We start from the raw sequence: 25,250 nt of genomic DNA, 5'->3' as shown, positions 1-25,250 counted from the left end.
TCATTTACCACTCTCCTCGTATGTTAATCATCCTTGTATACACTTATGTTATAAACGACTCGACTTGGCAAGCTCATCCTTCAATATCATCCCAATCTTCCCGGACCGACTCCCATCCTTCGTCACCACAAACTCCCCACCCTTCTCTTCAGTAATGTGCCGCTCCTCCGGCCATTTCCATAACTGCTGCAATTCAGCATCTAGTCTTCCCTCAAGGGCGTCCACGATTTGATCCCCGAGCACTGGGAAGAATTTGTAGCCGTGGCCACTGCCGCCGGTGGCTAGGAAGAGGTTTGGATGGGACGGGTGGTAGGTGATGAGGAAGTCGCCAGTGGGGCTAACATTATTGTTAGAGTTTTTGTTCTTTTTTTTTTTTCATTTCATGTATAAACGGATATGTAAAAGGGGGTTGTGTGACATACGTATCTGAGTACCAACATATCCTGGTCCGCGCAAACGGTCTTTCGGCGAAGGAAGGTAGCATTTCACGGAGGGCCTGGCGACAAGCTCTCTCCCCCTCGGCTGGGATTGGTAGATCATGTACGGGCAGACTAATTCTCATGGTTTGTGACGAAGATGTGGTGGTGGTACCGGGTATCGGAACATCCGACGGGTTCAAGTAACCATAGGCATGACGAGCGATTTTGAGCAGGTTGTTTCGTGGAGGAATGATGAACATGCCTGTCGAGAAGCTGAGGATGGTGGGCATATTTGCTAATTGCGCCTGCTCTTCGTCGGTGATTTGGATGTATGCCAATACTTGGCCTGTGGCGTCGACAATGCCGCGGAGGTCGACTAACTTGCCTGTTGCAGCACCTGTTGCTAGGATGACGAGATCTGCTGTGATTGCCGAGATGGTACCATCCACGGCGTGTTTTAGCACAACACCGGTGACTTTGCGTTGGGAGGCTGATGTTGTCTCCTCAAATATCAATCTTTCTACCTCTCCATACTTAAAGTCGACTTTGGCCATTTCGTCAAGTTTCTGCTTTGCGAATCGCACCCCCGCTTCGGCATCACCCCATCCTGATCCTCGATTGAGATATCCTCCTGAAATATCCATCCCCGCCGTATATCGCGGCACCACTTTCTCCAACGCTGCCTTGTCCGACAAATAAACAATTTTCTCCGCTACACTTTCTGGTCCTTCGCCTTCTTCCTCAAGCAACTTTTTCACGTTCTCGTAGCTCTTTTTCGTGTAGGTCTCAGAGTCGGGATTTCCTTCCGTGTATATCAAAGCCAAGCCGTTCTCTGTATAGCGACCTTCTTGTCCCCATTCGGTACAGCGCCATTTTTTGATACCATCTGCTGCCAGTTTGGCATATGCTGGGCTTGAGTAGTCTGCGCGGATGATGCGCGAGGTGTCGACTGATGAGCCATGTGGATTGGGGATTGTAGGCGAGGCTTCAATCAAGGTGATCTTCTTATTGGGATGGCGTTCTGAAAGCGATAAGGCAGTTGATACTGTATGTTCAATTAGCCTAGTTGTTCGAGACCTCTCGTGACTTCAACTGTAGGTGCAGAGGAAGTGGTTCAAAATCGATGATGCCAACCATGCGGATACATGTAGTGAAATATATATTCATCATGATACAACCAAGTAGTAACGTAGACGACTTCATATCCCAGGCTTGAAGGACAGGACTAAACGTCCGTCTGCCCACATAAATTCCACCTCAGCTAGCACAACTGAACCGATTCAAAGCATGCCGTGTCTTGATGCTCATAACTTACATCCAAATACCCCGCCTCCGACAATCAAGATCCTGTCTGGTAGCCCCATTGAAAGTTTCCGAAGCTGATACAATGCGTACAATCAGTTGATGTAAGATACAGAAGCTGGTTCTAGCAGTATACGTTGTGTGGGAATGGTGCGAGAAGATATTAGTTGCTCGACAGCTATCAGGTCGGTGGAGGTAGTGGGTTTTACCTATCAGTTCGTCTGCGATCTCGGAGATGTTCCGTGGTTGGTAGCGAACGCCGACTTCGACATACAAGACATCCTTCCGAGTATTGATTCAACATGTCAACAATGGCTGATCGATGGTGATTTCGCAGTCTTCGAGACGACATGTATGGATATCAAGCTGTGACTAGAAAATAAAAAACGTTGAGGAAGTCGCCCATGACGATGCATCTATACATGTCCATGCCTAATCGGGACTAGTCTCTCAATACTTAATTCTCGTTCCGGAAGGTCAACTCAACTTTTGATACATCGACAAGTGTGTGTATGGGTATCGTGTTGTCGAGGTAGCAGGAATCAACCACCGAGGAGCTATGATTCAAATCAACACATGCAGCTCGCCAATTGGCGATAGGACTACCCGAGAGTTGTCACGATTCTACAGCACCAGAATCAAAAGGGTCCAGAGAGACCCCGTATCTGGAACGAAACCATCACAATTGAAAAGATCTACGTATGTTCGTCCATCACACCAAAATGCTGGAACCCAGGCTTACAATTCTACAGACGAACTGATGCATTCCACGATGTCGCAGCAAACCCGACAGCTGGCCGTCGGATGTCTCCACGGATGATGACCATCTTTGGCGCAGGCATGCTAGCCATCAGCACCTACTGCGGCTATCTATACGCATCCTACAGCCAAGCAGTCACTCAGTCTAGAACCATTGAGGTTCCTGCAGATGTCTCCGATCGCTACAACTCCACAGCGACAGGCTACGACGCCGAAGTCGAGCTCGGCGAAAAATTCATGCGGCTAGGCAAGAGGCGGAAAGAGCTCGTTCAAATGGCCCGTGGAGATGTTCTTGAGGTCAGCTGTGGTACGGGCCGGAATATGGAGTACTACCAACTAGGGGAGAAAAGAGCGCTCGATGAGCGAGGGCGCGCTATTTTACAGGGGTGTCGGTCGGTGACTTTTGTCGACCTGAGTCCGCAGATGGTTGAAATTGCGCGACAGAAGTTTCAAAGGCTATATCCCGATTTCACAAAGGCTGCATTTCTGGCCGAAGATGCCAGGAAGGTTGTACCGGAGACCAAAACGCCCGCCGAGAAAACACTTGATTGGGCATATTCACGGCCTTATTTCGATACCGTGATACAAACCATGGGTCTCTGTTCAACACCAGATCCCGTTGGACTTTTACGACATCTCGGATCGATCACGGAGCCGCAGCGAGGGCAAATCTTGCTACTGGAGCACGGTCGATCGTATTATGACTGGCTGAACAAGATTCTGGATAATCTTGCGCCTGCACACGCGCACCGACACGGATGCTGGTGGAATCGTGATATCGGACAAATCATCGAGCAGAGTGGATTGGAGGTTGTGGAGCTTCAGCGATATCATTTGGGGACTACATGGAGGGCTGTTCTGCGGCCGAAGACGAGGACGGAGAGTTGATTGATGTACGGAGTATGTATTATAATGTATAAGATTCGTTCTCAATGCAGGGCATCGGGGTACCTACAGACTGCATCGATCTGTACATGCAGCGCAGAGCATGTAACCATGTACTACTATGTACTACTACATAACTATGTACTATGAGTAGATGTATGTACTATGTACAATGGCATATGCACAACACAGCTGCCGTATACGGACTAGCCCGCTATGATATGGGCAAGCCACCGGCGCGCTGGCCAATTGGCGTGCGTGCATTCAAGACAACCAAGGGAGATAAACTTGATTTATCAAAATGTTCAGATGAAGTGTGGCATGATACTTGTGTCCACTGACCAGACTAGATAGGAGCGGAGACTCCGAGGAACTCAGAAGCAGTCGCCTACTAATAATAATCTGGGTTGAAAGACTCGAAATGATGCTACGTCGGTCATAGTAAGTAACCTCGATGGATGCTGATCAGTGTGCTCACTTGATCATAAGTCAACTAAGTTAGGACGGAGTAACTACTATGTAGTAAATCGCAGTTGTCATGGCAAACGCTGCCAGGACCACCATTCCACGCGACAGTGGGGCTGCCTGAACTGGTTACGACTTCTTCTCCGTACAACAGAGGAGTACTACTGCTTTTACAGTTTGGATACGGTGTGTGCTGCTCTCGCTTCGATTGGATAGTTATCATTTTACTCGTAGTAGGATGCATCCATGGCCAAATATCGGTAAGAACTTGAGAAGCGATATGTGGCGTACTCGACCTGTAAGTTGGTAGTTAGTCAATATGATACAAATAGCGACAAGGTGATTGGATGGGGACAGTATCCCTGTGTTCCGAGTGACTGGAGCGACAATGCGATTGGTCTGATTTGGAAGAAAAAAAAATTCTCTTCATCCTTCAAGGCTTCCATTTTTCCCGCGGTCTGGGTGGCTCGATTCCAGATGCGGTTAGAGCAATAGCTGAGCTGCACTCCAGGCTCCAGAATGCTTGCTTCTAGTGTGCGTCTACTCCGTCGTAGAGTAGCTTAAGATACACACTACACAGAGGAGAGCAAACTTACTATGTTACTATGGAGACACAGGACGAGTAAACTCAGGCAAGTACGTACTTAGCTTGCGCCAGACTAAGCCACTAGCGGGCCAGCACGAGGCTGTGATTGGCCGGCCTGCTGCTCCCTGCCTCCTTCTGTATGAACTCGTGAAGCAGAAGGAAGGAGAGACTGACTCGATCTGGCATCAACTCATCCCTGTCTCCATCTTGCATCCTCCTTGTCTTGCGAGTTGCTACTCTTGTAGCATCCACTACTCTACTCCGCACAGAGTACGATGCTCTCAATATTGAGTCTGTAGTCTGTGTCGAAAGTGAAACTATTCATCTGCCCCAAATCGCCCTCTGATTCGTCACCCGCCGTCGTGGTGACGTCCTGTTGCTCGTCATAGACCCAGCGCCCGTTTGCCGCTCCCCCCTCGACGGAGCACAAATTCTTCATTTTGGCATCGAACCAAGGAGGATCGCTCAATAATATCCATCCATCCATCTAGGCTGCTTTTGCCCCTGCATTATCAATTTATCATCGAATATTGAAAGATCTCTTGCCAGGCGGTGTGCATCAGCAGACGTTTAGTGCTCTAGGCTATCATCGTATAGGCTAATCTAATTCTAGTGCCCCAGTCTAGCCCAGCCTGTCTCTCCCGCTGTGTCGGCGTCGGCTCATATATTTTTTTTTTTCCAGTTTTATTTTATTTCACTCTGATTGTTCGGTCGACCGTTGCGTTTTGTCTTGGATTGATCGCTGCCTCACCCTGAGTCGGCTATTTTTTATTTTTATTTTTTATTTTTTATTTCCTTATACATCGCCTCATTGCCATCCCGACTTTTTGTTCATCCTTCCCCAAACATTCTCCCTTCAAGATAACAAACATTGTACTTGTTGCATTCTTGAAGTCGCTTTTTTTGGGTCTTGCATAAAACCTTTTCCCAGGAAGACTCCACAGATCGATCCATTTTGCTTGTTCCGTAACCCAATCACTGCCAGAACAAGTCGAGAGAGGGTCCTGTCTCTATTTTTTTTTTTTCTTTTCCTTCCTCCCTTTACGTATTTTTTTTTTTCCAGCTCAGTCTCTGATCTCCACACTCCATCAGACACACCAAATACCTCCATACCTCTTGCCGATTTGTTCCGCCCCTTTGATCTCTTCCTTCAGAGTTCAGACCAAGACCATCCTCCCTCACCTCTACTTACTATCTTCCAGCTTGTGTGCGCTTTGTATTATTGTATCATCAAACCCATCGCCCTTCCTCCCCCCCCCCCTTCAATCATTATTGTCATTATTACTTGTGTTTTATTATTTGCTACTATTTTATTATTACTATCCATTCCGTCCTTTGATCATCAGTATTGTTTTTTGTAATTAATCTAATCCCCTCCTTCCTTCGTTATACACGCCCGTTATTTTTTATTTTTTCGCGCAAGTTCCGCCCTCTCCCCCCTTACCCCCTACCACACACATCTTCAGAATGCCTTACAACACACGCCGAAAGTCGTTGTCGCTCCCTTCGTTAGGCATTCACTTGCCTAACGCTTCTCGGTCGCACAGATCCCCCTCGGCATCAAAGAGTTCTACTTCGGGCTCGACGATACTGGACGAACAGGTCCCTCCTTCCAAGAAAGTCAAGAGGTCGCATGATGCCGCCGACACCGACAAGTCGCAGAAGGTCGCCACTGGTCGCATAAGGAACAGCCGAGGCGCTTATGAACATACTCCGCCACCCTCACCCGGCGATGCCGTCGGTGTCGCCATGAAAATCGATACCGAAGGCATCAACGATGATGTGGTCGTCGCCGCGATCGAGCAGCTGGAGAAGACGGGGAATAAGCCTCATCTAGTGCGCGAGCTGGCCGCCGTGCTGGTGAAAATCAACGACACTGTCGCCAAGTAAGTTCCAAATATTCCATCGCGTCGCGCAATATTTACTAACATTGAAATCAGTTCGGCAAACCCTGCCGCCTTACTTTCCTCTCGCCTCAGCACCTACATGAAGCGTTCATGGACTGCGCTGTCACCATGCCCTATCGGCAAGGAACTTATCAACGTGCATCCTCGAAAAGTATTTTACTACCTTACCAACACTCCACACCAGCCTCTACCCGAGAACCTGGAAGATATGGTTGCGATGGATGAGAAACGGTTGACCCCAAGCCTGTCCAGCGGAAGTGTCGATCAAGATGAGGACGATGCGGTGGAGCGCGAGCGGTCGCGACTCAGTCCTAGTCCCGAGATCGACCTATCTTCTCCGGAGTTTGAGGAAGAGCACGACACTTTCAATGCGCGCCACACTTCCGGTGCTCATACGAACCAGAATAACAGCCATCGCCTGTCGCATAATCATCGAGCTGCCTCACCACCACTGGAAGGTGACGAGCGAGAGTTTACTCAAACCGCCAGCTCTTTGCGCGAGCGTGCATCTGAAGAGAAGGCCAGCCGACAAAGTAGTCTAGCTGCTTTGAGCATGCCCACCGATGAATCACAACCAGCTCAGCTGGTTGGGTCGCCTATGGATGAAGATCCCCTCACGACGTCAATCAGCGAAAAGAATCAATACGAAGATTATTTCTCGCAGGGTGGCTCTCGCGATCAGGAACAAGATCTTGACGACGCTGCCGTCGCCGCTTTGTTTGGTACCTCGCCATCTCCCTCGCTCACTTCGGTCGCAACTTCATTGTCGTCTGGTACGACTGCGCCATCCGAAGCTGAGCTTGCAGATTCCCCTTCTGCACTAGACAGCGTCAGTGGCGCTTATACATCCGACTCCGCCCGTTCGAATATTACCATCGCCACAGAACCATCCCTTAAGCGCTCATTTGACATGGTCGAGGCCGGCTTCCCGACCAGATCGGTCACGGATCTCAAACAATCTCAAACCTTTGACTTTGAGATGGTTATAGACTCCTGGGCTGACCTTCGCAACCCGGAGACCGTAGAGGTCGACGAGCTCGATGCGATGTTTGGCGATTTTTAAAGATATCTTCCCCACCTCATTGATACCATCCCTCTCCCCTCCGTCCTCTTTGCGATAAAGAGTTCTGATTGATACCTTGTTGTTTATTTTTGTTTTCAAACAATTTGCATGATACTCAAGCACGGTTATGTCCTGCGGGTTCTGGATTTATTGTCTCGATGTGTACTGGTTCGCTCGGCTTGGCTTGACCTGCCTTTGGTGTTTAGGGTTTCTTTTTTCCCTTTCTCTTCTCTTACTATCTGTACATGTTTTATAAATTATGTTATATCCTCTCTTGGTCTGTACACTGCCACAGACCCGACTTTTCCCTCCTCATTTCTATCTTAGTGTTAAACATGTACGATTCAGATAAAACAAAAAGTGGAACTAGAGAAGAAAGAGAGAGAAAGCGAGCAGGAGCAGGAGCAAGAGAATGAATGAAAAGCGAAGCGAGGCAAACACAACAATTTTTCTTCTTTTACTAGTAAAGACCATAGACATTCTAAATGGGTATGATTGTTCACTAGATAAGTTAAAACCTAAGAATATGTAGGTATATGGGTGTAGGTAGTATGGTGTGTATTCAATGATATTGTTAATTGCTCCCAGTTAAAGCTCCCCTTCCTCACTGCCACCACCACCACCACCACCATCATCATCATCACCATCTCCATTACCCATGTGCTCGTCGGGTTTATGGCCCCGTTCATTGTGAGTATGGTTGTGGTTGTTCGCAGTGTTGGTTGTGACGAGCTCGCCTTCTTCTGATATCTCGCCTTCTTCATTAGATTGCTCTCTCCTCCTTTCCTCTGATAGTCTCTGTGACGAGGTTGACGCCGGCGGGGGTGGACGTTGTGGTAATGATTCATTAGTTGTTGATGATCGTCTTCTTTCTCGTTGTGGTAGACGATCTTTGTTGTTGCTGGGGTTGTGATTTCGGGTTCTATCGTCGCGGTAGTCTCGGCTTCGGCTGTCGCGATCTCTGTAGTCTGCTTCGTAGCTGTTTGATCTGCGCCAGTCGCGGTCATGGTCATGGCCTCGGTCACGGTCACGGTCGATATATCTGTCGTGGTCTCTGTATCTATCCCTGTCCCGATCTCTTTCTCGATCTCGATCTCTATCCCACTCGCGATGACGACCATAAGAAGTATCATTGCGACCTGAACCAGTCCCGCCTTTCTCACCCCGTGACATTCCCTGCTGTACAATCTCATCTATCCGTTGTTGAACTGCATCAACCGGACCAACCCTCTCGCTCCCTTCGGCTCCAGCTGGTGGTGGGGGCGGCGGCGGCGGCAGAGGATGTCGTCGATAGGTGTCGTCCACAGCTGCAGAAGGGATGCGCGAATTAGATCGAGATGGCTGATAATGACCGTTAACAGAGCTGCGTGGACTCTCCGATCTCATCGACGTTCTATTGGGGTCAGGAGTTAAGCGTTGGCGTTTCGGGGACGGTTCTCGAGTATGGTTATTGCTTTCAGGTGGTTGTAAATTTCTCGCTGGAGACGGGCGACTTTCGTCAGGTTCTCTCGATCGTTTGCGGCCATTCGATTCCCCTGCGGACATTGATTCGGTCACATTGTGAGGGTTCGGGTTAATAATCCGCGTCGTTTCTAGGGCGTTGTCACCATCCGTCGGGATGATCGGATATTCATGAGCTTGGCGGTGGACAGTTATGTTTCTTTCATAGAGCTGAACCATGCGACTGACGGCGCGTCGGACTTCGGAGAGATTGACATCTATCTGTACCCACCACGGACGACCTTCTTCGTCATCTTCGAATGCGACATCACATAACCTGGCGCCTGCCCAGAGAGCAGCTGCAGCGATGGTTCGGGGATAGAATTGCAGACAGAGGACGGTGTAGTTGGAGTCATTGAGAAATGCCCAAGCAGCATTTCGCAATCCTTTGTGGTCGCTTTTGCCAAAGTAGCATAGAAATTCGTAGCAGATCTTGTGCGGCTGCTCTAACTGCAGATCAAAGCATAATGCTTCCAGGCACATATCTTCATATGCAAGCAATGTGTCTTTCCATCTCCAAAATTCCTTATTCTGTTCGTCAACTTCGAGGTTGTTGTTCTTTTGCGCGACGCGACAACAGGCGATTACCAATTCCTTGATCTTGCGACAATTTTCATCCACCTTACTCGCCAGAAACAAACACCCCGCCGCGACAGAGTATGGATGCAACCCCGGTTTTCGAGGCAAATCAACCATACTGTGTCGGACAAAGAATCGATGCAGGAAAACAGCGGCCGTCGTCAATGTGAGCTGTGGAAGCTTCAGCATAATGCCCACTTGCACAATAAAGTTGACTCCCTTGCTGCGCTGCATATGCTCCGTCTCCAGGCTCATGCCATCGAGCAGAGATGGTGTTCTGGTAAGCTCTTCATCTGTAAAGTACCACTGTTTCTGCGATTCAATGATGACCTTGTTCGAAGGCGCCGGGACCGGTCGTCGCGGAGGATGTTGCGATGTAGACTCCATGGCGTATGATAATCTTGTTGTAGATCCTTTAACAATAATGGAGTGCGGTAGAGTGATGGCTTCCTTTGCGAGCTGCTACCAAAAGTGAGGTCAACTCGTCAATGACAGTTCCCTCCAGAGTACCTTTCAGCTTCTTGGTGCTATCTAGACATATCAGATGAGATTCTTAGCATGGCGAGACGCGCCTAGCTTCGTACTGCCAAGCAGTGAAGAGTTTGGTGCTGTAAAGGGGGGGGACGAGATATAATATGTGATAGGTGTGATATGGGGAAAAGCATTGGTTGGAAGCTGAAGGACGTGGAATCCAATCAATTGTCTGCGGCGGTTTTCTGCCGACTGTTACCGCCAAGTCAATGACTCCATTGTCTAGATTTGAGTTAGCTCCGCTCTCTACTATTATACAGGGTATAGCTTGAAACTATTAATGCCATTGCATTTAAATTGAATTGAGGTATAATTGATTACTAGATGTTCCCAGGTCATATATGTGGTATCTGAATACAAAAAAGAACAAAATTTGCGAAAGCAATCCAAAACTCCAAATGATCTCCAGATGGTCTCCAGTAGATCTCAAATAGTTTGCAACCTTTTGCCAATGCCTCGAACATCCAAGTATCGTTTTTAATTCTTGTACAAGTTGGAAAGTAATACCAAATCACTCCTCTTCACTAACTTCGCTCTCGTCATCGCTCGGCATATATCGTTGAGTCTGCTGTAGGCTCTGTGTCCTTGACGCTTCCTCCTCAAATGCGGCTTCCATTTCTGCTGCTAGAGCATCCTCATCCTCATCATTGTCGTCTTCGTCTTCTGGTTCATCTGCAGCGGCAGATGTTGCAGCTCTTGCATCCTGTCTAGCAGGAGATGGTAGACGGAAATCTTCGATTTCTTCATCGTCTTCATTCTCTGCATCCGTACCGTGGGCGGAGTGATCGCTGGATGAGAAGTGCGTGGGATCGACCTTGAATGCAGGCCGTGTGGGTGGAGAGCCCATGTCGATGATAAGATCTCCGTCGACGATGATATTAGAGCTTGGTGAAGGCACAGCCTGGCTAGATTTTGGATGCGAATAGTCATCCTCTTCTTTCTCAGACTGCTCTGCATCAGATATAAGCATATCATCCTCGGGATCGACACGCGGCGCCGACTTGGGCTGTGCTTTTGCCTTTGCCGTTGGTGCACTAGCTGGCTTAGCCTTAGGTGCTCGTTTGGGTTGCCGCAAAGGATTCGTCTGCTGCTTGGGCCTGGGTGCCATCTTTTTGACCTCTACCTTTGTAGGTTGCATTGCAGGTGTGTTCGATGTGCTAATAGTCCCATGAGGGTCTGGTGTCGTAGTCGCTGACAAAGCCGACTTCGTCTTTTCGGATTCAGGCTTCTTGAGGAAATGCCTGAAATCATAAGGGTTGTCCTGGTCAGCATCTTCTGGCTTTTCGTCATCGCTCTCATCCCGAGACACATGATCTCCATCGTCGCCTAGAGTATGTAATTGCTCGTATTGCTCAATCACTTCTTTATTTTTCCCTGGAGCAGTACGCAGATTGAAGTTCAAGCTAGTGCTCACAGGTTCCAGAATAAACGCTTTCCGAGTCGGATCAAAGACCAGAACCAGATTCCTTGCTTCAGAGCCCTGGACTGGTATAGAAGGATCTATACTGCCTTGGTATTTATACTCGAGCGCCGTCTTCTCGGCATTCCCAGCCTTGTCCGTGATTGTGAGGTGATATACATCTTGCGAAGTAGGGGACCGTGTGATTTTCGTCCGTTGATTCGCCGTTGCCGACTTGCTCTTGTGGTTATATGTGATGTTTATAAATGTAGCCTCGTTTCCTCCGTCCTTTTTCGCCAGTCTGTCACCGAGAAGGATCGGATAATCACCTTGCTTCGTGGGATCGATCATCATGCCGGCCGGCGGCGCCGACGCAGAGAGGGCCATGGAATCGGGCTTTGAACGAGGTCGGAGCTATGGCCTATAGATATACTGTATAGTGTTGAGATCGTCCTCTCCCCTTTAGCGAGCGCTAAAATCACCTCTTATATCAACGACTGACAGAATATTGCAGTCAGGATATTGAAAATTTCTGGTCTGTACAGGACGTGGTGTGGATATCTTCAGGGCTGATCGAGTGTCTGAGGAGAGAAATGGCGCATCGTATGGGTAGAATGGAGGGAATCCGGCCAGCTGTATTGACCGTAGGAACAATTGGTCTGAGGATAAAGATATAATATAATATGAAACTTTTCAATAAGTATATAGACGTCTCATGAAACAAAGACCGCTTATACAACGTCCTGCTCAGGGCGGAGTTGAGAGAAGAGAGAGGTCTCACAGTCAGCAAGTGACATCGCGGCAAGTGACTCCGGGGCGAGACCGACGAGAAGCGGGCCTGCCCCCACTGTATCTATCTATCTATCGGGTAACTCTGGTATGCAAACCCACCACCTATTTATACTTGTGAGTCTACTTCTAGTACTTCCACGTCTTACAAACGGATAATAGCATGACAGTGCCTTTAATGTACCTGGCCATGCAAACAAAAGCAGTTGATGCCAACATTTGTGTTCTGATTATGTTTACGACTCATTATCGTCAGCTCATTATGTAGGTAAAGGAACTCAATGCACCGGGGAGGTCATTCGGAAGATGCTTTTGGTAGTGCCTCCAGTAGCTTGACCACCGGTGAGTTGCTCAAGTCTCCCTGCCAGCGCACGGTGTTTGCGCATCACCTCCTCCCATTCATGGACGATTGTCTCATCCTCAACTTCTTCATCCTCCAACTCTGTGAGAATCATGCTGAAGTCCCCGCCCAATCGCCCAAGACTGGCTGCACAATACAGGACTTGAGTCAGTAGACTCTCTCGTGAACTCTTGTCCTTCACGTTAGGAAGATAAGTGCGAAGGGTATCTGTAAGAAGTCGCACCAGATACAATGGGAATGTCGCGACGGCAGGTGGAAGTGCTTGTAGCAGATCGATCTTCTTGGTTGGCTTTGCAGGTGGTTGTGTTTTTAAGTTGAGGGATTTGAGATCCAGCCCAGGAACAGTAATTGGCTTTGACCCGTTCTCAGCCGGTTCCGGTGTGAATATATTCTTATATAGTGAGACAATAGCAAAGCTCTGTTCTCGGTAGATTTCGATATATCTTTTCAAATACCGCTCTGTCTGTTGGCCTCCAGACCACTTTGACGATGCTGCTCGCTCGCCTGTCGCCGCTTCAACCCTTCGCTGAGTTTCTTGGTCTGCCAGTTCCCTGAGAGGGTCGAGAGCTTCCAATGTCGACACTAGATTTGCTAGTCTGCAAACGAGGAAGAGTGCTCCAAGCGACCCTTCGCCTGATCCAGTTCCAGTTTCGTGACTTCTTTGTGGGCTTTCCAGCTCCGGCGCAACACGTCTCAACCAGCCAACTGTTCTCATCGCAGCTGCGAGTCGAATATTCTGCGTCCTTAATCCGGCTATAAGATTCGTGGTCATGGTCTTCATGGCATCTTCGGCTTGCAATATAATGTCCTTTATAAGCGGAGAATCCGGGTAGAGAGTTTGTAGTCTTTTTATATGAGAGTAAAGATCGAGAGCGGTCGAGTAATTTCCCGATGTTGCATTTCCTGCAGCCGTTCCCGCATTCGCAGAGGAAGTAGAAACAGCGGTCGAAAGGAGGGCTGGAAGTTCAAGGACATCTGATATTCGGTCAACATTTCGCGATAGCTGCATTGCCTTTTTTCTGCGGTCTAGATTCAGGTTATCGCTTGATTTGCTGTATGTAGTCGAGAAGCGCACGGCTTCTGAATCGAGAATTGGTATTCTTTCTTGTAAAGCCTTGACATCTTGGCCTAGCGAGGGGATCAAATTTCGAAGAGTCGAGAGATGGTCTGAGGATGATATCAAAGCTTTGTGGGAGCGATTGGACAATGCCTGGAGGGACAGCAGTGTAGAGTGCGCAGATTGAGATATTGATTGAGGTTCGCTATTTCGTATTTGTTCGAGTGACAAGCTCGTCAGGCGGTTGAGGTATTTGGTGGTTGTCGCATCTGTTGATGATACTCGCAGCGGGCGAGACGTTGCCAGCGACGAAACACTGCTGCTGCTGTTGAGATGCGGATCAAGCAACTCCAGAATAGAGTCAGCCATGATATAATTATCCAAAACCAACTCTTAGCTCAGCAAAGTGCCCGGCTCAGCCTCAGTTGTTGGGACTACACAAGATGAGATCTGGAGAGAGTTGGCAGTTTCGGCATCCACCATTCCACCTGCCTGTCCGCCAGGGGAGCCAATCACTTTATCCCCCACTTGCCATCTGATCTTGAATCATTGCATGTTTCGCATTGAAACGCTTGACATGAGCAAAGATTTGTCTCTTTTTGATTTATTCTCGAATATTCTCATTATACCCTAATACATATTTCTTTTCATTACCTTGCCAAATAGTCATATACCCGGTGTACATAGTCTCAAAAGTTGGTTCAGTCAAACGATAAGACATTTACAGTCGTCAACATGGGAAAGCCGCGGGTAAGCACTGGTCACTACTGTACGAGAAGATGTTTCTGACATACTATCTGACGCTTAGATGATTATTCTGATCCGCCATGCGCAATCCGAAGGAAACAAGAATCGTGATATCCATCAGTCCGTACCAGATCACCGAGTCAAACTCACACCGGAAGGTCACAAGCAAGCGCTCGAGGCGGGACGCAGACTACGAGAGCTACTACGACCGGACGATACACTACATTTCTTCACGTCGCCGTACCGCAGAACCCGCGAGACAACAGAAGGAATACTAGAGTCGCTTACATCAGACGACCCTTCCCCTTCGCCCTTCCCACGACATACGATCAAGGTGTATGAAGAGCCCCGTCTTCGGGAACAAGATTTTGGGAATTTCCAGCCATGTTCGGCTGAGATGTCGCGTATGTGGCAGGAAAGAGCAGACTATGGGCATTTCTTCTACCGAATTCCCAACGGGGAGTCCGCTGCGGACGCCTACGATCGAGTGAGCGGATTCAACGAGTCTCTATGGCGGCTTTTTGGAGAAGACTCCTTTGCGAGTGTATGCGTTCTCGTCACTCACGGGCTGATGACTCGTGTATTTCTCATGAAATGGTACCATTTTAGTGTGGAGTACTTTGAGGATCTACGAAACATTAATCACTGCGAGTTCGTGATTATGGAAAAGAATCCAGATAATGGGAAGTTCATTTTGCAAAACAAATTACGAACATGGTCTGCTCTACGGCAGGAGAAGGAAGAAGAACGCAAAGGCGAAGTATCGAATGGTAGCCAGGTACAGTCTCCGGAAGCTGAGGTGCCCGTACACCGGAAATGGGGTGGCTGTCCCAATGGTTGTACGCATGGTGATGCGGTGTCGACGACTTGGCGTCCAACACGGCGCGACGAGGTGGATGTATTTCGGGATGACGATGGGGGCGAAACGACGGATGCCAATGGAAGAAAACACAGTCCATCTGCAGATCGCAAGAAGACGTTCAAGAGAATGCCATCCTTGAAAGACAGAAAGACAATAACTCATACCGACAAGTCGAAACTTCGTCTAACAATCGAGCCTCAGCACCCTGATGATATTGTGTCCTCGCCCAATCAAACTCCATCTTACATCGCTCTAAGCGGCATCGTCAACCCCCGAGAACCCATTGAACACGAGATGCGCAAGGAACAAGAGACTGCCATCCCCAAGGACAAACCAACACAAGCATCATCAGCTCAAAACCTTCCAAGCATCCAACTTCTCCATCTCGCAGGCCGTGACGGAGGCGGCTCAACCAGCGGCGTGAACAGCGTCGAAGTCTCAGACTCCGAGTCAGACAGCATGCTCCCCGAGAAAAGCGAATCACTCGCCGCACTCGTCAGCGGTCCCAGTAGCACTAATCTGAAATTCTCTACCTCCTACCACTCAATACAAGATGCAGAAGATGACGGTGACGACGAAGGAGCTGGCACTGCCTCGCGACGATCCCGACGATCCACAAAGGCCATTTATCAGAATCATACGGGCCATCACCAGCATCAACATCCGCATCAACACGCCAATAAAGCGAGTACTACTACTTATCAACGTAAAGCGAATGCGTTGGGCGATGTGGCTGATGACGATAACGACAAAAATGAAAGTCCAGACACTATAGAAGGTATACCAGAAACAGAAATTGAACAGTTAAGAAGAGAAGAGGAGAGTGTTTCTGAGAGTGTATATTGACCTACTACTATGAAACTTACTGAATAGAGAGAGAGAGAGAGAGAGAGAGAGATGGAGAGCAATTTATGATACCATGACTATTGATTATGAAGCAAATACGTTCAGATGTTGTGTATAGACAATATTATATTCTTTTTTTGTCCGGTTTCATAGGTCTTATATAGTATTGTAAGAGATATACACACTGCCTGCCATCAATTGATCATGGATGGCACCCTTCGTATGGACGCATTCTGTCAAACATCCGCAGATGTTAAAAGCCCTAGAGTCGAAAGAACCCTTTCTCTACCAAGGAAATAAGGAAATGAGAAGCATCATCACAGAGAGAAAAAAAAAATCACTTTATGTTGTTTGCAACGCTGACAGATAATCAAGCATGCTAAATATGTTTGTTTCGAGAATTGAAAAGAAGTTTTTGAATGAAAAGAAGGTCCCCTTCTCGAGTTCCTCCCATCGCAAGACATTTTTTTGCCATTTTTGCTGAAACCAAAAAGGGTTGCAAGGACAAGAGAATAAAACATGACCAATGCCTTTTTTTTGCAAGGTATTTCTTCTGATGAGTTGGTGAAATAAACATTCAAAAATAAAAATCAGAAGGGAAAAACATAGACTCTCACATGATAAATCAATCAAAGACGACAAAGATGCTTTGTAGAGGAGATTGGAGTCGAAAATCAAATCGAGAGATGAAGATTACAAACGCCTCATTCTGAAGTAAAAATCATTCAGAAGAGAAAACAAAACATAACAAGGTCTATGGGTAGTATTCGCCAATCAACATGCAACAGATTCGGGGGTAAAACGCAAACCAATCCATCAAAGGGGTACTAGTAGATAGAAGAAAAAATCGTAAGCCGTGAAATTCTTTTGGCGAAACTTTTGGCGCTTGGACGACTTCGAATCGAATGAGGGGCGCGTGAAAGGCTCAAAAGAGCATATAGTTGAAGTAATGAAAAGCCGAAGCGACGCTGTTTGACGCGACGAGCTGGTGGTAATGAACGAAAGAAAAAACAAATCGTAACAGATAAACCCCAAGCACTTTTAGAGACATGGCTCGAAATGGAAATAAAAATAATTGACACAACTGATAGAGTCGTCGCCAAAACCTGGAGTAGGTCATTCGAAGTGAACAATGAAACGATAAACCTAATCAATAAATTGGTAACGAAGATGGAAAAAAAACATGTCCAAGAGAATTTTTTGACCGTGGACGCTTAATATGCAAATCATCCAGCAACCATAGGTTGAAGGGCTCCAAAAGTGTGACCGCTAAAATAATGTTCATGATGCTTCAAACAATAGGTGCAGCCACAGGATGAGCCATGACCTGTCCAAACGGAATGGTTCATAGGCGCAGTGTACACCGGCGTATGATGGTACGATGGTGGCTGAGAACGAGGAGGGTGAGAATAGGAAGGATACTCTGTTTGTGAAGCCCATGTACGCGTGTATGGAGGTGGGGGATTCGAGTACATCCACGCTCCTCCATTGTAGTAGTAGTCTGGTGTGTTGGGGCCACTGTGTGGGGCGGAAGGGGGAGAATATTCACAGGCAGTTGGGTTCAACCAAGTGTTCTCGTACGTGTTGCTTCGTTGATACTGCGGTGGAATCGGGCCATCGGGAGACATCAGCGGCTTGGGGATGGTGAGTTGCCTCGTGATGTTCGTGTCGATCGGGGATAGCTTTTGGCGAACTTCGTTTCGCGAGGATATCGTCGCCTTGTAGTTATCCCAGCGGGCCAACCAAACCCCAAACCCGTCTTTCTTATTGTGAATACGCTCATGGATTTTCCATTCGAAAGCGAACAACCAATCCAGTTCCATGGTATTGAGCTCAGACACGGAGATGTTGCTGACCTCGGCCCACGAACGGTTCTGGAAAGTGTTGTCGTCCAAGAACTTACTACCCAGCAGCAAAGCCGTGGTCAACATTCTGTATACCTGGCCGGTACCAGTAGCATAAACACCCTTTGCAGAGAGCATACGCATTCGGGTCGCCAGGTAGAAGAGACCAAGCAAAATAGTCGAACTGGGGAGACGCGTCGAAGAAAGAATTTGGTGAACGTATTTCCGGAATGGCGGGGGTACAATTGTCTGTCCTGGGTAGACGCTTCCAAGCATGTCAATATCATCTAGATTGATTCCGGAGCTGTACAATGCATACATTCCCTGGGCCGTTTCGGCAACGAAATCGGACATTTGATCCATCTCGTAATCGAGGTGAGCGGCAACTCCACCAGTAGGCTTTTCCTCCTTGGCGTGGGTTTCCGCCGGAATATGGACATCGTTACGACGGTACTGGGGTGGAATTGCGGAGTCGGAATTGGCTGGCATGTGCATGTTCGATCGAATGGGAGGCAAAGTTGGCACGTTACTCGACACTGCTCCATACAGAGACTGGGGACCTCCCAATTGCGACTGAGCTACGCTGTGCTGCTGGTGGTGAAGGGCTGCAGCATAGTCGCGACCGCCCCGAATAGATGACATCGTGTGTTGGTGAGAACTGGCCGGCGCCGACTTAACGAAAGACGTTGCCTGGGAGTACTGTTCGATGAATTCGCAGCCAGTTTGGGGATATCGAGGAGGGAAGGAAGTATGACCAGTAACGAAGAATGGAGGGTCTAGTTCCATTTTACCGTTCCCATGAAGATGGGGTGGAGTAGGTGGTAGGCCATGAAGGCCAGGATTGTAGAAAGATGGCATGGCTGAGGAAAAAGAAGGATTGGTCACGGCGGAGAGCAGACGAGCTATAGTGTCCCGAAACCCAATATCAGCAAGACGAAAACGAGATTGATTGTCTTTCTCGTATCGAACTTTGGAGGGATACCAACCGTCTACACTACCGCCACTACCCGAACCCGGGAGCGCTGCTCAACGAGCGGCCGCTCTGTATTGAAAGAAAACAGACGGGTGTCCTAGTAGCTTCTCATGGGTAGGAAGTAGTTGACGTGATCAATCTGCAATTCGACAAGCGGAGATCTGAAGAGCGAAAACGTATAATAAGCGAGACAAAACGACAACACCGGTTTAGTTCTTGTGGTTGTTGATTTCTGTTGGTCTTTTCCTGAATCCTACTCTTGTTGACGAAGAAGTCGGATAGAGTTGGACGCGTAAAGAGTAATGGATTGAACGATTTGAGCGTGAAGTCGTAGGCGAGCGCGCTGGTAACGGAGCAGAAAATAATAACAGAGTAGTAATCAATCACAAGAGAAGAATAAGAGAGGAAAAAAGCACGACACGAATGCTTGTTTCTCTTATTGAGGGTGTGATCTTTAGTCAAAAATAACCGCGACGAAAATTTGGTAGAAAGCGTAGAAGGGAACCACCAAGTATAATTTTTTTTTTTTGGCTGACGACACTTAATGAAAAGCTCGTCGAAAAATAGATAAATTGGGAATATCCGAAGGGTTTTCAGTGACTTTTGGATCGAGAAGAGAGAAACAAGAGAGGATGGGTGGTGAGGTAGAACGAGGTGAGGTGAGGTAGGAGCAGGAAAGAGAACGAGCGAGAGGGAATTAATTATTGTTCGAGCGGGAGTCGGGAGTGGAGTGAGTGAGAGGCAGCGAAACTCAGAAGGGGAAGGGGCAATCAGAGCGTTGGTGTGTGGGCGCGGTTAGAGCTGGCCACTTAGCTAGCTGGCTGGACTCAAGTCCCTGTAATTACGAGGGTGTTACCTGCGAGGGCGCCCGGTGGCAGCGACGCTAGGCAGTCTTTGTGGTATCCGAGGTAACGGCGATACGGACACTCGTACTCTGTCCTCATGGTACGTAGTCCCTTCCACGACTGCAGAGCGTAACTTAAGTTACGTGTAATTTACTAATTGCCCATTAGTAATCGGGCTAAGGCCAGACACCCACCACACAAAAGGAAGGAGACAAGTGCCGGTGAGTACAGTACAATACGTCGGTAAGTATGGAGAGGATTCCGATCAAAGCCTGAAACACCGTATCGTGCCTTAGCCAGCAGCTGATTTGTAAGGATGCCTCCTCAGAAGCGCCCCAGTCGACTGAGTCCCATTTGATTTGTTTTATTTTTGTCTCTTCCTCTTACTACGTAGTACTCTGCGAGCGGCTTAGCAACGGGCGACTGCGTAACTCCGGGCGGAGCGAGTCAGGCGACCCTTGAATTCCATATACGTACTATGTAGATACAAAGAATTGCATCGCCTTCTAATGCAGTCGTTGGTGATGGGTCATTGAGGCCGATCGAGTATTGACGGTTACCTAGGCACTGGATCACTAGTCGGAGCGTTGCACAGCAATCGAGCTATACAAGTATGTACGTACAGAAATCAGCAATACGGTGGGCACATTGATTGAACACATGATTCTGATTTGATGCCATCAAGTTGCCAGTATCACGCAAGAGAGTCCCTCTGACCGAGCTGTTGAATTAACTAGTTACTAGCGATGCATGGCTATGGATATGGATGGTGGGCGGCAGGTGACGCTGTTAGCGGCTTGGACTCGGCTCAAGACTCTTCTTCACAAACTCCAGGGACTCGCCAAAGATCGACTCAGTGACGACGAGTCTAGCAGACTGTTCATAATTGAGATGCGTGTCGATAATTCAATAATCAAATGACATGAGCCACGGTCCTTCAAGAACGAGCAATATGACAGACGATATTCCCGTACATGATGACAACATGTAGGGAAAGAGAACAAAGTTACAATATAAATACCATACCATACCATACCATACCGGTCCGCCTGGCTATTGATAGCTGGTTCTGGCTGGTTGCTGGCGAAACATTAGTCGCCAAAGCTCCACCTCTTAGGCTTCCGGGTTTGCCACGAGGAAATTCTTTCTTTTATCGTATGTAATTTCTGTAAACCAATTACACAGAAAGTCTAGATCTCGCCACGCTCATTGGCTGTGACGTTTTTTTGGGGGGAACTTGGCCAGAACAGGTAAGACGAGCCTTTCAAGTTGGATTTTCTGCTCCATACATAGTAACCCTAGATAAATTTTGAATTTATTGGGCCGCTTTGCTTTCAGGGTCTATGGCTCCTTCTTTGATGTTCTAACTAGTTAGTTACTCTACATGAATACTATTAATCAGATATCACAACAACTACGTACAACTACAACAACAGCTAAAATATGTGATTTGTTCGACTCCCGACTCTTGGCCCATGCCGACATCCAATAGAGTCATGTAGACGGTCCAGGAATTCCGTACTCCGTCCGTCACATCACAGAATGACGTTGCTGCTGAGTTTGCTGTTCCTCAGGGACTCCATGTCCGTGTTTCCGATCACAGCCTCCGTTTCTGATTTGGTGGTGATATCATTTTGTATTTTTTTTTCTTCCTGAGGCAAAAAGTCACTGTATTGTACTCCGTTGTTCCAATTGGATCGTAGGCACATGCTTGTTGCCTTTGATGTTCAAAGTCCAGACGCTCGACTCCATACGGAGCATGTTTTGTAGTTATTTCTTCCGTAGTATTACATTACATAAGTGGTATAGTGGTATTGGAGTATGCATGTCACCTATGAAATTTTTGACTACGTACAGAATTGCCCCCGCTGTATCCTATCTAGGTCATCAGTCAAGACACTGGTGTTGATGGATACATGGATGGCTTAGCTAGAAATTAGCATGCTTACAGATTGGCCAGATGGTGGGGGTTCTTCATAAAAGCTGAAGCCGTACGGAGAACTAGTTAGGGCTAACTCTTCCAACTCTTCACGTGGAACATGAAAAATCTCGATAAACTTTCCTCCGTGAGACATAATTAATCGTTTACCTTTTGAAAAATAAATAAATACATGGATGTCCACAGTAAACGTGCAACACAAGTGACACCAGAAGTAAAGTAAAATAATAAAAAAAAGTCATGGTAACTCTGTAACTTCTATGCAGATTGTAATACCCGACGATGACCGATGTACCCCTCACTAACTAGCTATCAAATCTAGTTATTTGTACTGTAATAGGTATGAGTCATTTCCTTTTCTCCATGGACCTGCATAGATGAGGGATTTTTATACTTTAGTTGCGGGCAAAACACTCATTGAATGTATACTGTATTTGTTTGTGGAAGATACCTAGAAGTGTGAATGCCTGACTACCTACATCCGTACAGCTCCCTGACTAGTCTACGTGAGGTATTGAACAGACACGACTGATAAAACATTCATAACATTACTCCTATCAGATATCAAAATAACCAACCCTAATTCGGGTAATCATGTTGCTCGAAAAACCCCACCCCCTGCCCAGATCAACAAAAAAAAGAAACTCCCAACACAAGTCCATCTGATATAGGAACCCATAATTGCGCCGGGACAGAATTTTGAATAATACATAGAGAGAAATATGAAAAGAAAATCAAGGGTACCAGTTATAGCTCTGAAGAAAATGACCCCTAGCTGTATCCGTCGACTCGGTGTGCCATTTTGATTTCCATGCGTACTCTTTGATTGCTGCTTCCATTAATGCTTCCTTGCATTCCGGCGGGAGTTCAGCGAGTACCTCTGCGCTGACAAACTCTGGATATTTAGGGTTGGCCATACTAATGATTCCATTGGAGCCCACGTCCTGAACATCACCGTCTGGGCCTGGACGACCAAGCGTGCTTGTCTCAGGTGTTTCGTAATGTATATCCGTAATGGCAAAGCGTCGTGTAAATATTGAAGGTACTGGAGGCATTATACTGGAAGCTGCCGGACTAGCGTGTGTTAATTGTTTGTCGGCCGACTTAACGTCATTTTCGTCGTTGTTATTGGCCGCATCCTCATCAGCTTTCGGCGTATTTCCACTCATGATCTGCAAGGCTGACATATCCTCAACAAGTTGGTTGGAAGGTTTCGAATCCTCAGATGGAGGTATCACTTCCCATCGCGCATGTGTTGGTTGCATGATCTTAGGGTATTGCACGTAGTTGGTGTGAACATCGTATACACCCTCCAGATTCTCCCGTCGTACATTTGCAAGAACCGAGTTGAATCGACTAAAAACAATGTTAGTAGTCCGTGATGATAGCCGTTGGAAGTCTCGTACCTAGTTTCCCTGGCATGTTCAATCATCCAGTTATCTCCAGTCACAGTCACCTTGCGCTTCTTTTGATCAACGGCCTTTCCAACGGGCAATGGAACAGATGGCGCACCGGTGTGATAGACCGCACTTGCACCGTGCCACGCGACATATTGGTTTCTGTTGTATTCCTCTCCAGGGGGTGGCAGTTTGTCCTCAGGTACAGCGAGTTCACCCTCGGTATCTCCACGTTCAAGTGCCGCCTTCTCATCATAATCATCATTCACCTTGCGTCCACCAATAACAATTTTTGCGCCGAACTCTCGAAACACGGACCTCGCCGTCACAACACCAATTGCCCTTCCTTTGTAAGAATGTGGTATGATGTCTCTCTCGATCAAGTCACGTTTGGCGTCGTCATCAATGATGATTTTATACAGCATTTTGTGCTTTTGGAAAAACAGGTACGAATCCCGGAATCCGATACACCGCGCCGGTTCCGTAGACAGCATGTATAGTCTTTCTCCTCGATTGAGGATAGTAAATGTGCGCACTCGATATTCTCTTCCGCCTAGCAAGCGACCCATCTTGTCCACCTTCTTTTCCCCTTCTTCAATATCTGGTAGGGCGACCTCGTCATTCACGACGTCCATCATCGTGCCTTCTTTATCAACGGCAACCTGTGTAACATGAGGATTTCCACCCCGTCGACCCCATCTTCCTCCACTAGCAGCAGGTCGACCGCGTCTCCTCTTCACTGGGGTTGTAACAACGATCCTCTGCTCCGTTCCATCGTCGGGAAGATCCCATTCCGGTGGGCGATTTTTAGGCGGTCGGCCAGGGCGACGTTTGCGAGGATATCCAGCCAGTCTACCACCTCCACGAGGCGTGCCACTAAACTTTGATGGTGTATCTGCTTCTGCTGCTGCCGGGCTTGATGCGGTTTCAGCTTTGGGCTCGGCGTCGGGTTCTGCTTGTGTTTCGCCACCTGCTTCATCCGCATCCTGATCTTGTTTTTGTTTTTGCTTTTGCACGGGCTCCTGGTCCTGCTCTGGCTCGACATCTGGGTCATCGTCTTGGTTATCAGCTTCTTGGGCATCGGCGCTGGGATCTCTAGATGGCGGCGCATCGGCCATTTCATCATCGGAGGCATCAGGCAAGCTCGGTGGTGCGATCCCTGGCATTTTTGTCTGTTAGTTGCTGTCTAATAAATCGAGTGTTGATAAATTGAATTTATTATCACAGGGGTTGAAGGAAGAAAAATAGCAATGGAAATAAGACATACGCATTGATTGAGCAGCTGCCTGTGCAGCTGCCCTCTTACTCCGAGGAGCCATTTGGAAGGAGCTCTGGGGTATCGGGGTAGCTAGAAATTATTATTCGTAGTTGCCCTTGATCGATATGTCGCGGCATCCAGCTTCTTGGACTCGCAACGCAACGCGCAGCTGCCGGTTTTACATTGTTCCGATTTATATCACGTGATTAATTCTGTTCCATCTTTGAACTAGCGCAAGATCGGCGAGCGTGACTTCTCGGGCCCTAAGCCCTAAGCCCTGCTGAGTTCTCAAGTTGTCCCCTTGCAGAAGATGGAAGGAATGTTCGATCCGATCTCAAATTCCGATCGCTTCCGCTCTCTGTTCCACACCGCACCCTGTTTTGGCGCTGACGTCATCACGTCCTGTCCGTCGTTCGATTCGAACGACGGGAGGGACTTGAGTAGTAATGATTGACCGATCGTTTGATTGAAAGTGGTCCCTAAAAAGGTAGAAAAACAAGACCACCTCAAGACTAAGGTACAAATACATGTACATGTATTGTACAACAACGCAACCAGAGGGGGGGACTGTGGAGTCTGACGGTATACATGTACTAACTATGTAGTGATGTATTCTTACTTCGTAGTAAGAATGCAAAGTTCATGATGCATTTCAAGATAATTATGAGCCGAAGACAGACTGCTGTCTCTGGTCTGCATTATATGCGCTTCTTGGAGACTTACAATTCGTCCTTCCGGTCTAGCATATTCTTCTACATTTGACATGCGAGTTCGTTGCTTCCAATGACGTTGGCAAACAGATCGATGCCTTAAGTGCCAGCATCCAAGTCCTTGAGGGGGGAGCTATGGCATGCTCGAGATAGATTCGTACCTTGTTATGTCGAGACCTAGATGCGTCAGTGATATCACAGCACATGAGGATAGATGATCTGCGGAA

At 47.7% G+C, this 25,250-nt stretch overlaps 9 protein-coding genes across 9 annotated transcripts; 3 read left to right on the top strand and 6 right to left on the bottom strand.

The window, feature by feature from the left end:
- Positions 1-48: 48 nt before the first annotated feature.
- On the bottom strand, positions 49-1,783 carry EYB26_000462 (uncharacterized protein; the record flags this gene model as incomplete). Its single annotated transcript, XM_054259778.1, has 3 exons — positions 49-337; positions 423-1,464; positions 1,735-1,783. The coding sequence occupies 3 exons, from the start codon at positions 1,781-1,783 to the stop codon at positions 49-51; spliced, it is 1,380 nt and encodes a 459-aa protein (XP_054115753.1).
- A 497-nt stretch (positions 1,784-2,280) lies between these two features.
- EYB26_000461 (uncharacterized protein) lies at positions 2,281-3,368 on the top strand (the record flags this gene model as incomplete). Its single annotated transcript, XM_054259777.1, has 2 exons — positions 2,281-2,420; positions 2,474-3,368. 2 exons carry the CDS (start codon positions 2,281-2,283, stop codon positions 3,366-3,368), a joined length of 1,035 nt encoding a protein of 344 aa, XP_054115752.1.
- A 2,515-nt stretch (positions 3,369-5,883) lies between these two features.
- Positions 5,884-7,386, top strand: EYB26_000460 (uncharacterized protein; the record flags this gene model as incomplete). Its single annotated transcript, XM_054259776.1, has 2 exons — positions 5,884-6,302; positions 6,357-7,386. The coding sequence occupies 2 exons, from the start codon at positions 5,884-5,886 to the stop codon at positions 7,384-7,386; spliced, it is 1,449 nt and encodes a 482-aa protein (XP_054115751.1).
- Positions 7,387-7,974: 588 nt separating this feature from the next.
- Positions 7,975-9,852, bottom strand: EYB26_000459 (uncharacterized protein; the record flags this gene model as incomplete). The annotated part of the gene is made up of 1 exon (XM_054259775.1): positions 7,975-9,852. The coding sequence occupies one exon, from the start codon at positions 9,850-9,852 to the stop codon at positions 7,975-7,977; it is 1,878 nt and encodes a 625-aa protein (XP_054115750.1).
- A 655-nt stretch (positions 9,853-10,507) lies between these two features.
- On the bottom strand, positions 10,508-11,782 carry EYB26_000458 (uncharacterized protein; the record flags this gene model as incomplete). The annotated part of the gene is made up of 1 exon (XM_054259774.1): positions 10,508-11,782. The coding sequence occupies one exon, from the start codon at positions 11,780-11,782 to the stop codon at positions 10,508-10,510; it is 1,275 nt and encodes a 424-aa protein (XP_054115749.1).
- A 680-nt stretch (positions 11,783-12,462) lies between these two features.
- Positions 12,463-13,971, bottom strand: EYB26_000457 (uncharacterized protein; the record flags this gene model as incomplete). The annotated part of the gene is made up of 1 exon (XM_054259773.1): positions 12,463-13,971. The coding sequence occupies one exon, from the start codon at positions 13,969-13,971 to the stop codon at positions 12,463-12,465; it is 1,509 nt and encodes a 502-aa protein (XP_054115748.1).
- Positions 13,972-14,337: 366 nt separating this feature from the next.
- On the top strand, positions 14,338-16,057 carry EYB26_000456 (uncharacterized protein; the record flags this gene model as incomplete). The annotated part of the gene is made up of 2 exons (XM_054259772.1): positions 14,338-14,352; positions 14,411-16,057. The coding sequence occupies 2 exons, from the start codon at positions 14,338-14,340 to the stop codon at positions 16,055-16,057; spliced, it is 1,662 nt and encodes a 553-aa protein (XP_054115747.1).
- Positions 16,058-17,283: 1,226 nt separating this feature from the next.
- EYB26_000455 (uncharacterized protein) lies at positions 17,284-18,759 on the bottom strand (the record flags this gene model as incomplete). Its single annotated transcript, XM_054259771.1, has 2 exons — positions 17,284-18,166; positions 18,221-18,759. 2 exons carry the CDS (start codon positions 18,757-18,759, stop codon positions 17,284-17,286), a joined length of 1,422 nt encoding a protein of 473 aa, XP_054115746.1.
- Positions 18,760-22,392: 3,633 nt separating this feature from the next.
- On the bottom strand, positions 22,393-24,221 carry EYB26_000454 (uncharacterized protein; the record flags this gene model as incomplete). Its single annotated transcript, XM_054259770.1, has 2 exons — positions 22,393-23,014; positions 23,065-24,221. The coding sequence occupies 2 exons, from the start codon at positions 24,219-24,221 to the stop codon at positions 22,393-22,395; spliced, it is 1,779 nt and encodes a 592-aa protein (XP_054115745.1).
- Positions 24,222-25,250: the final 1,029 nt, after the last annotated feature.

This window comes from Talaromyces marneffei, chromosome 1 (genome assembly GCF_009556855.1).
Source record: "Talaromyces marneffei chromosome 1, complete sequence".
NCBI classification, from domain to species: domain Eukaryota; kingdom Fungi; phylum Ascomycota; class Eurotiomycetes; order Eurotiales; family Trichocomaceae; genus Talaromyces; species Talaromyces marneffei.
This window is presented reverse-complemented; position numbering and strand designations above follow the sequence as displayed.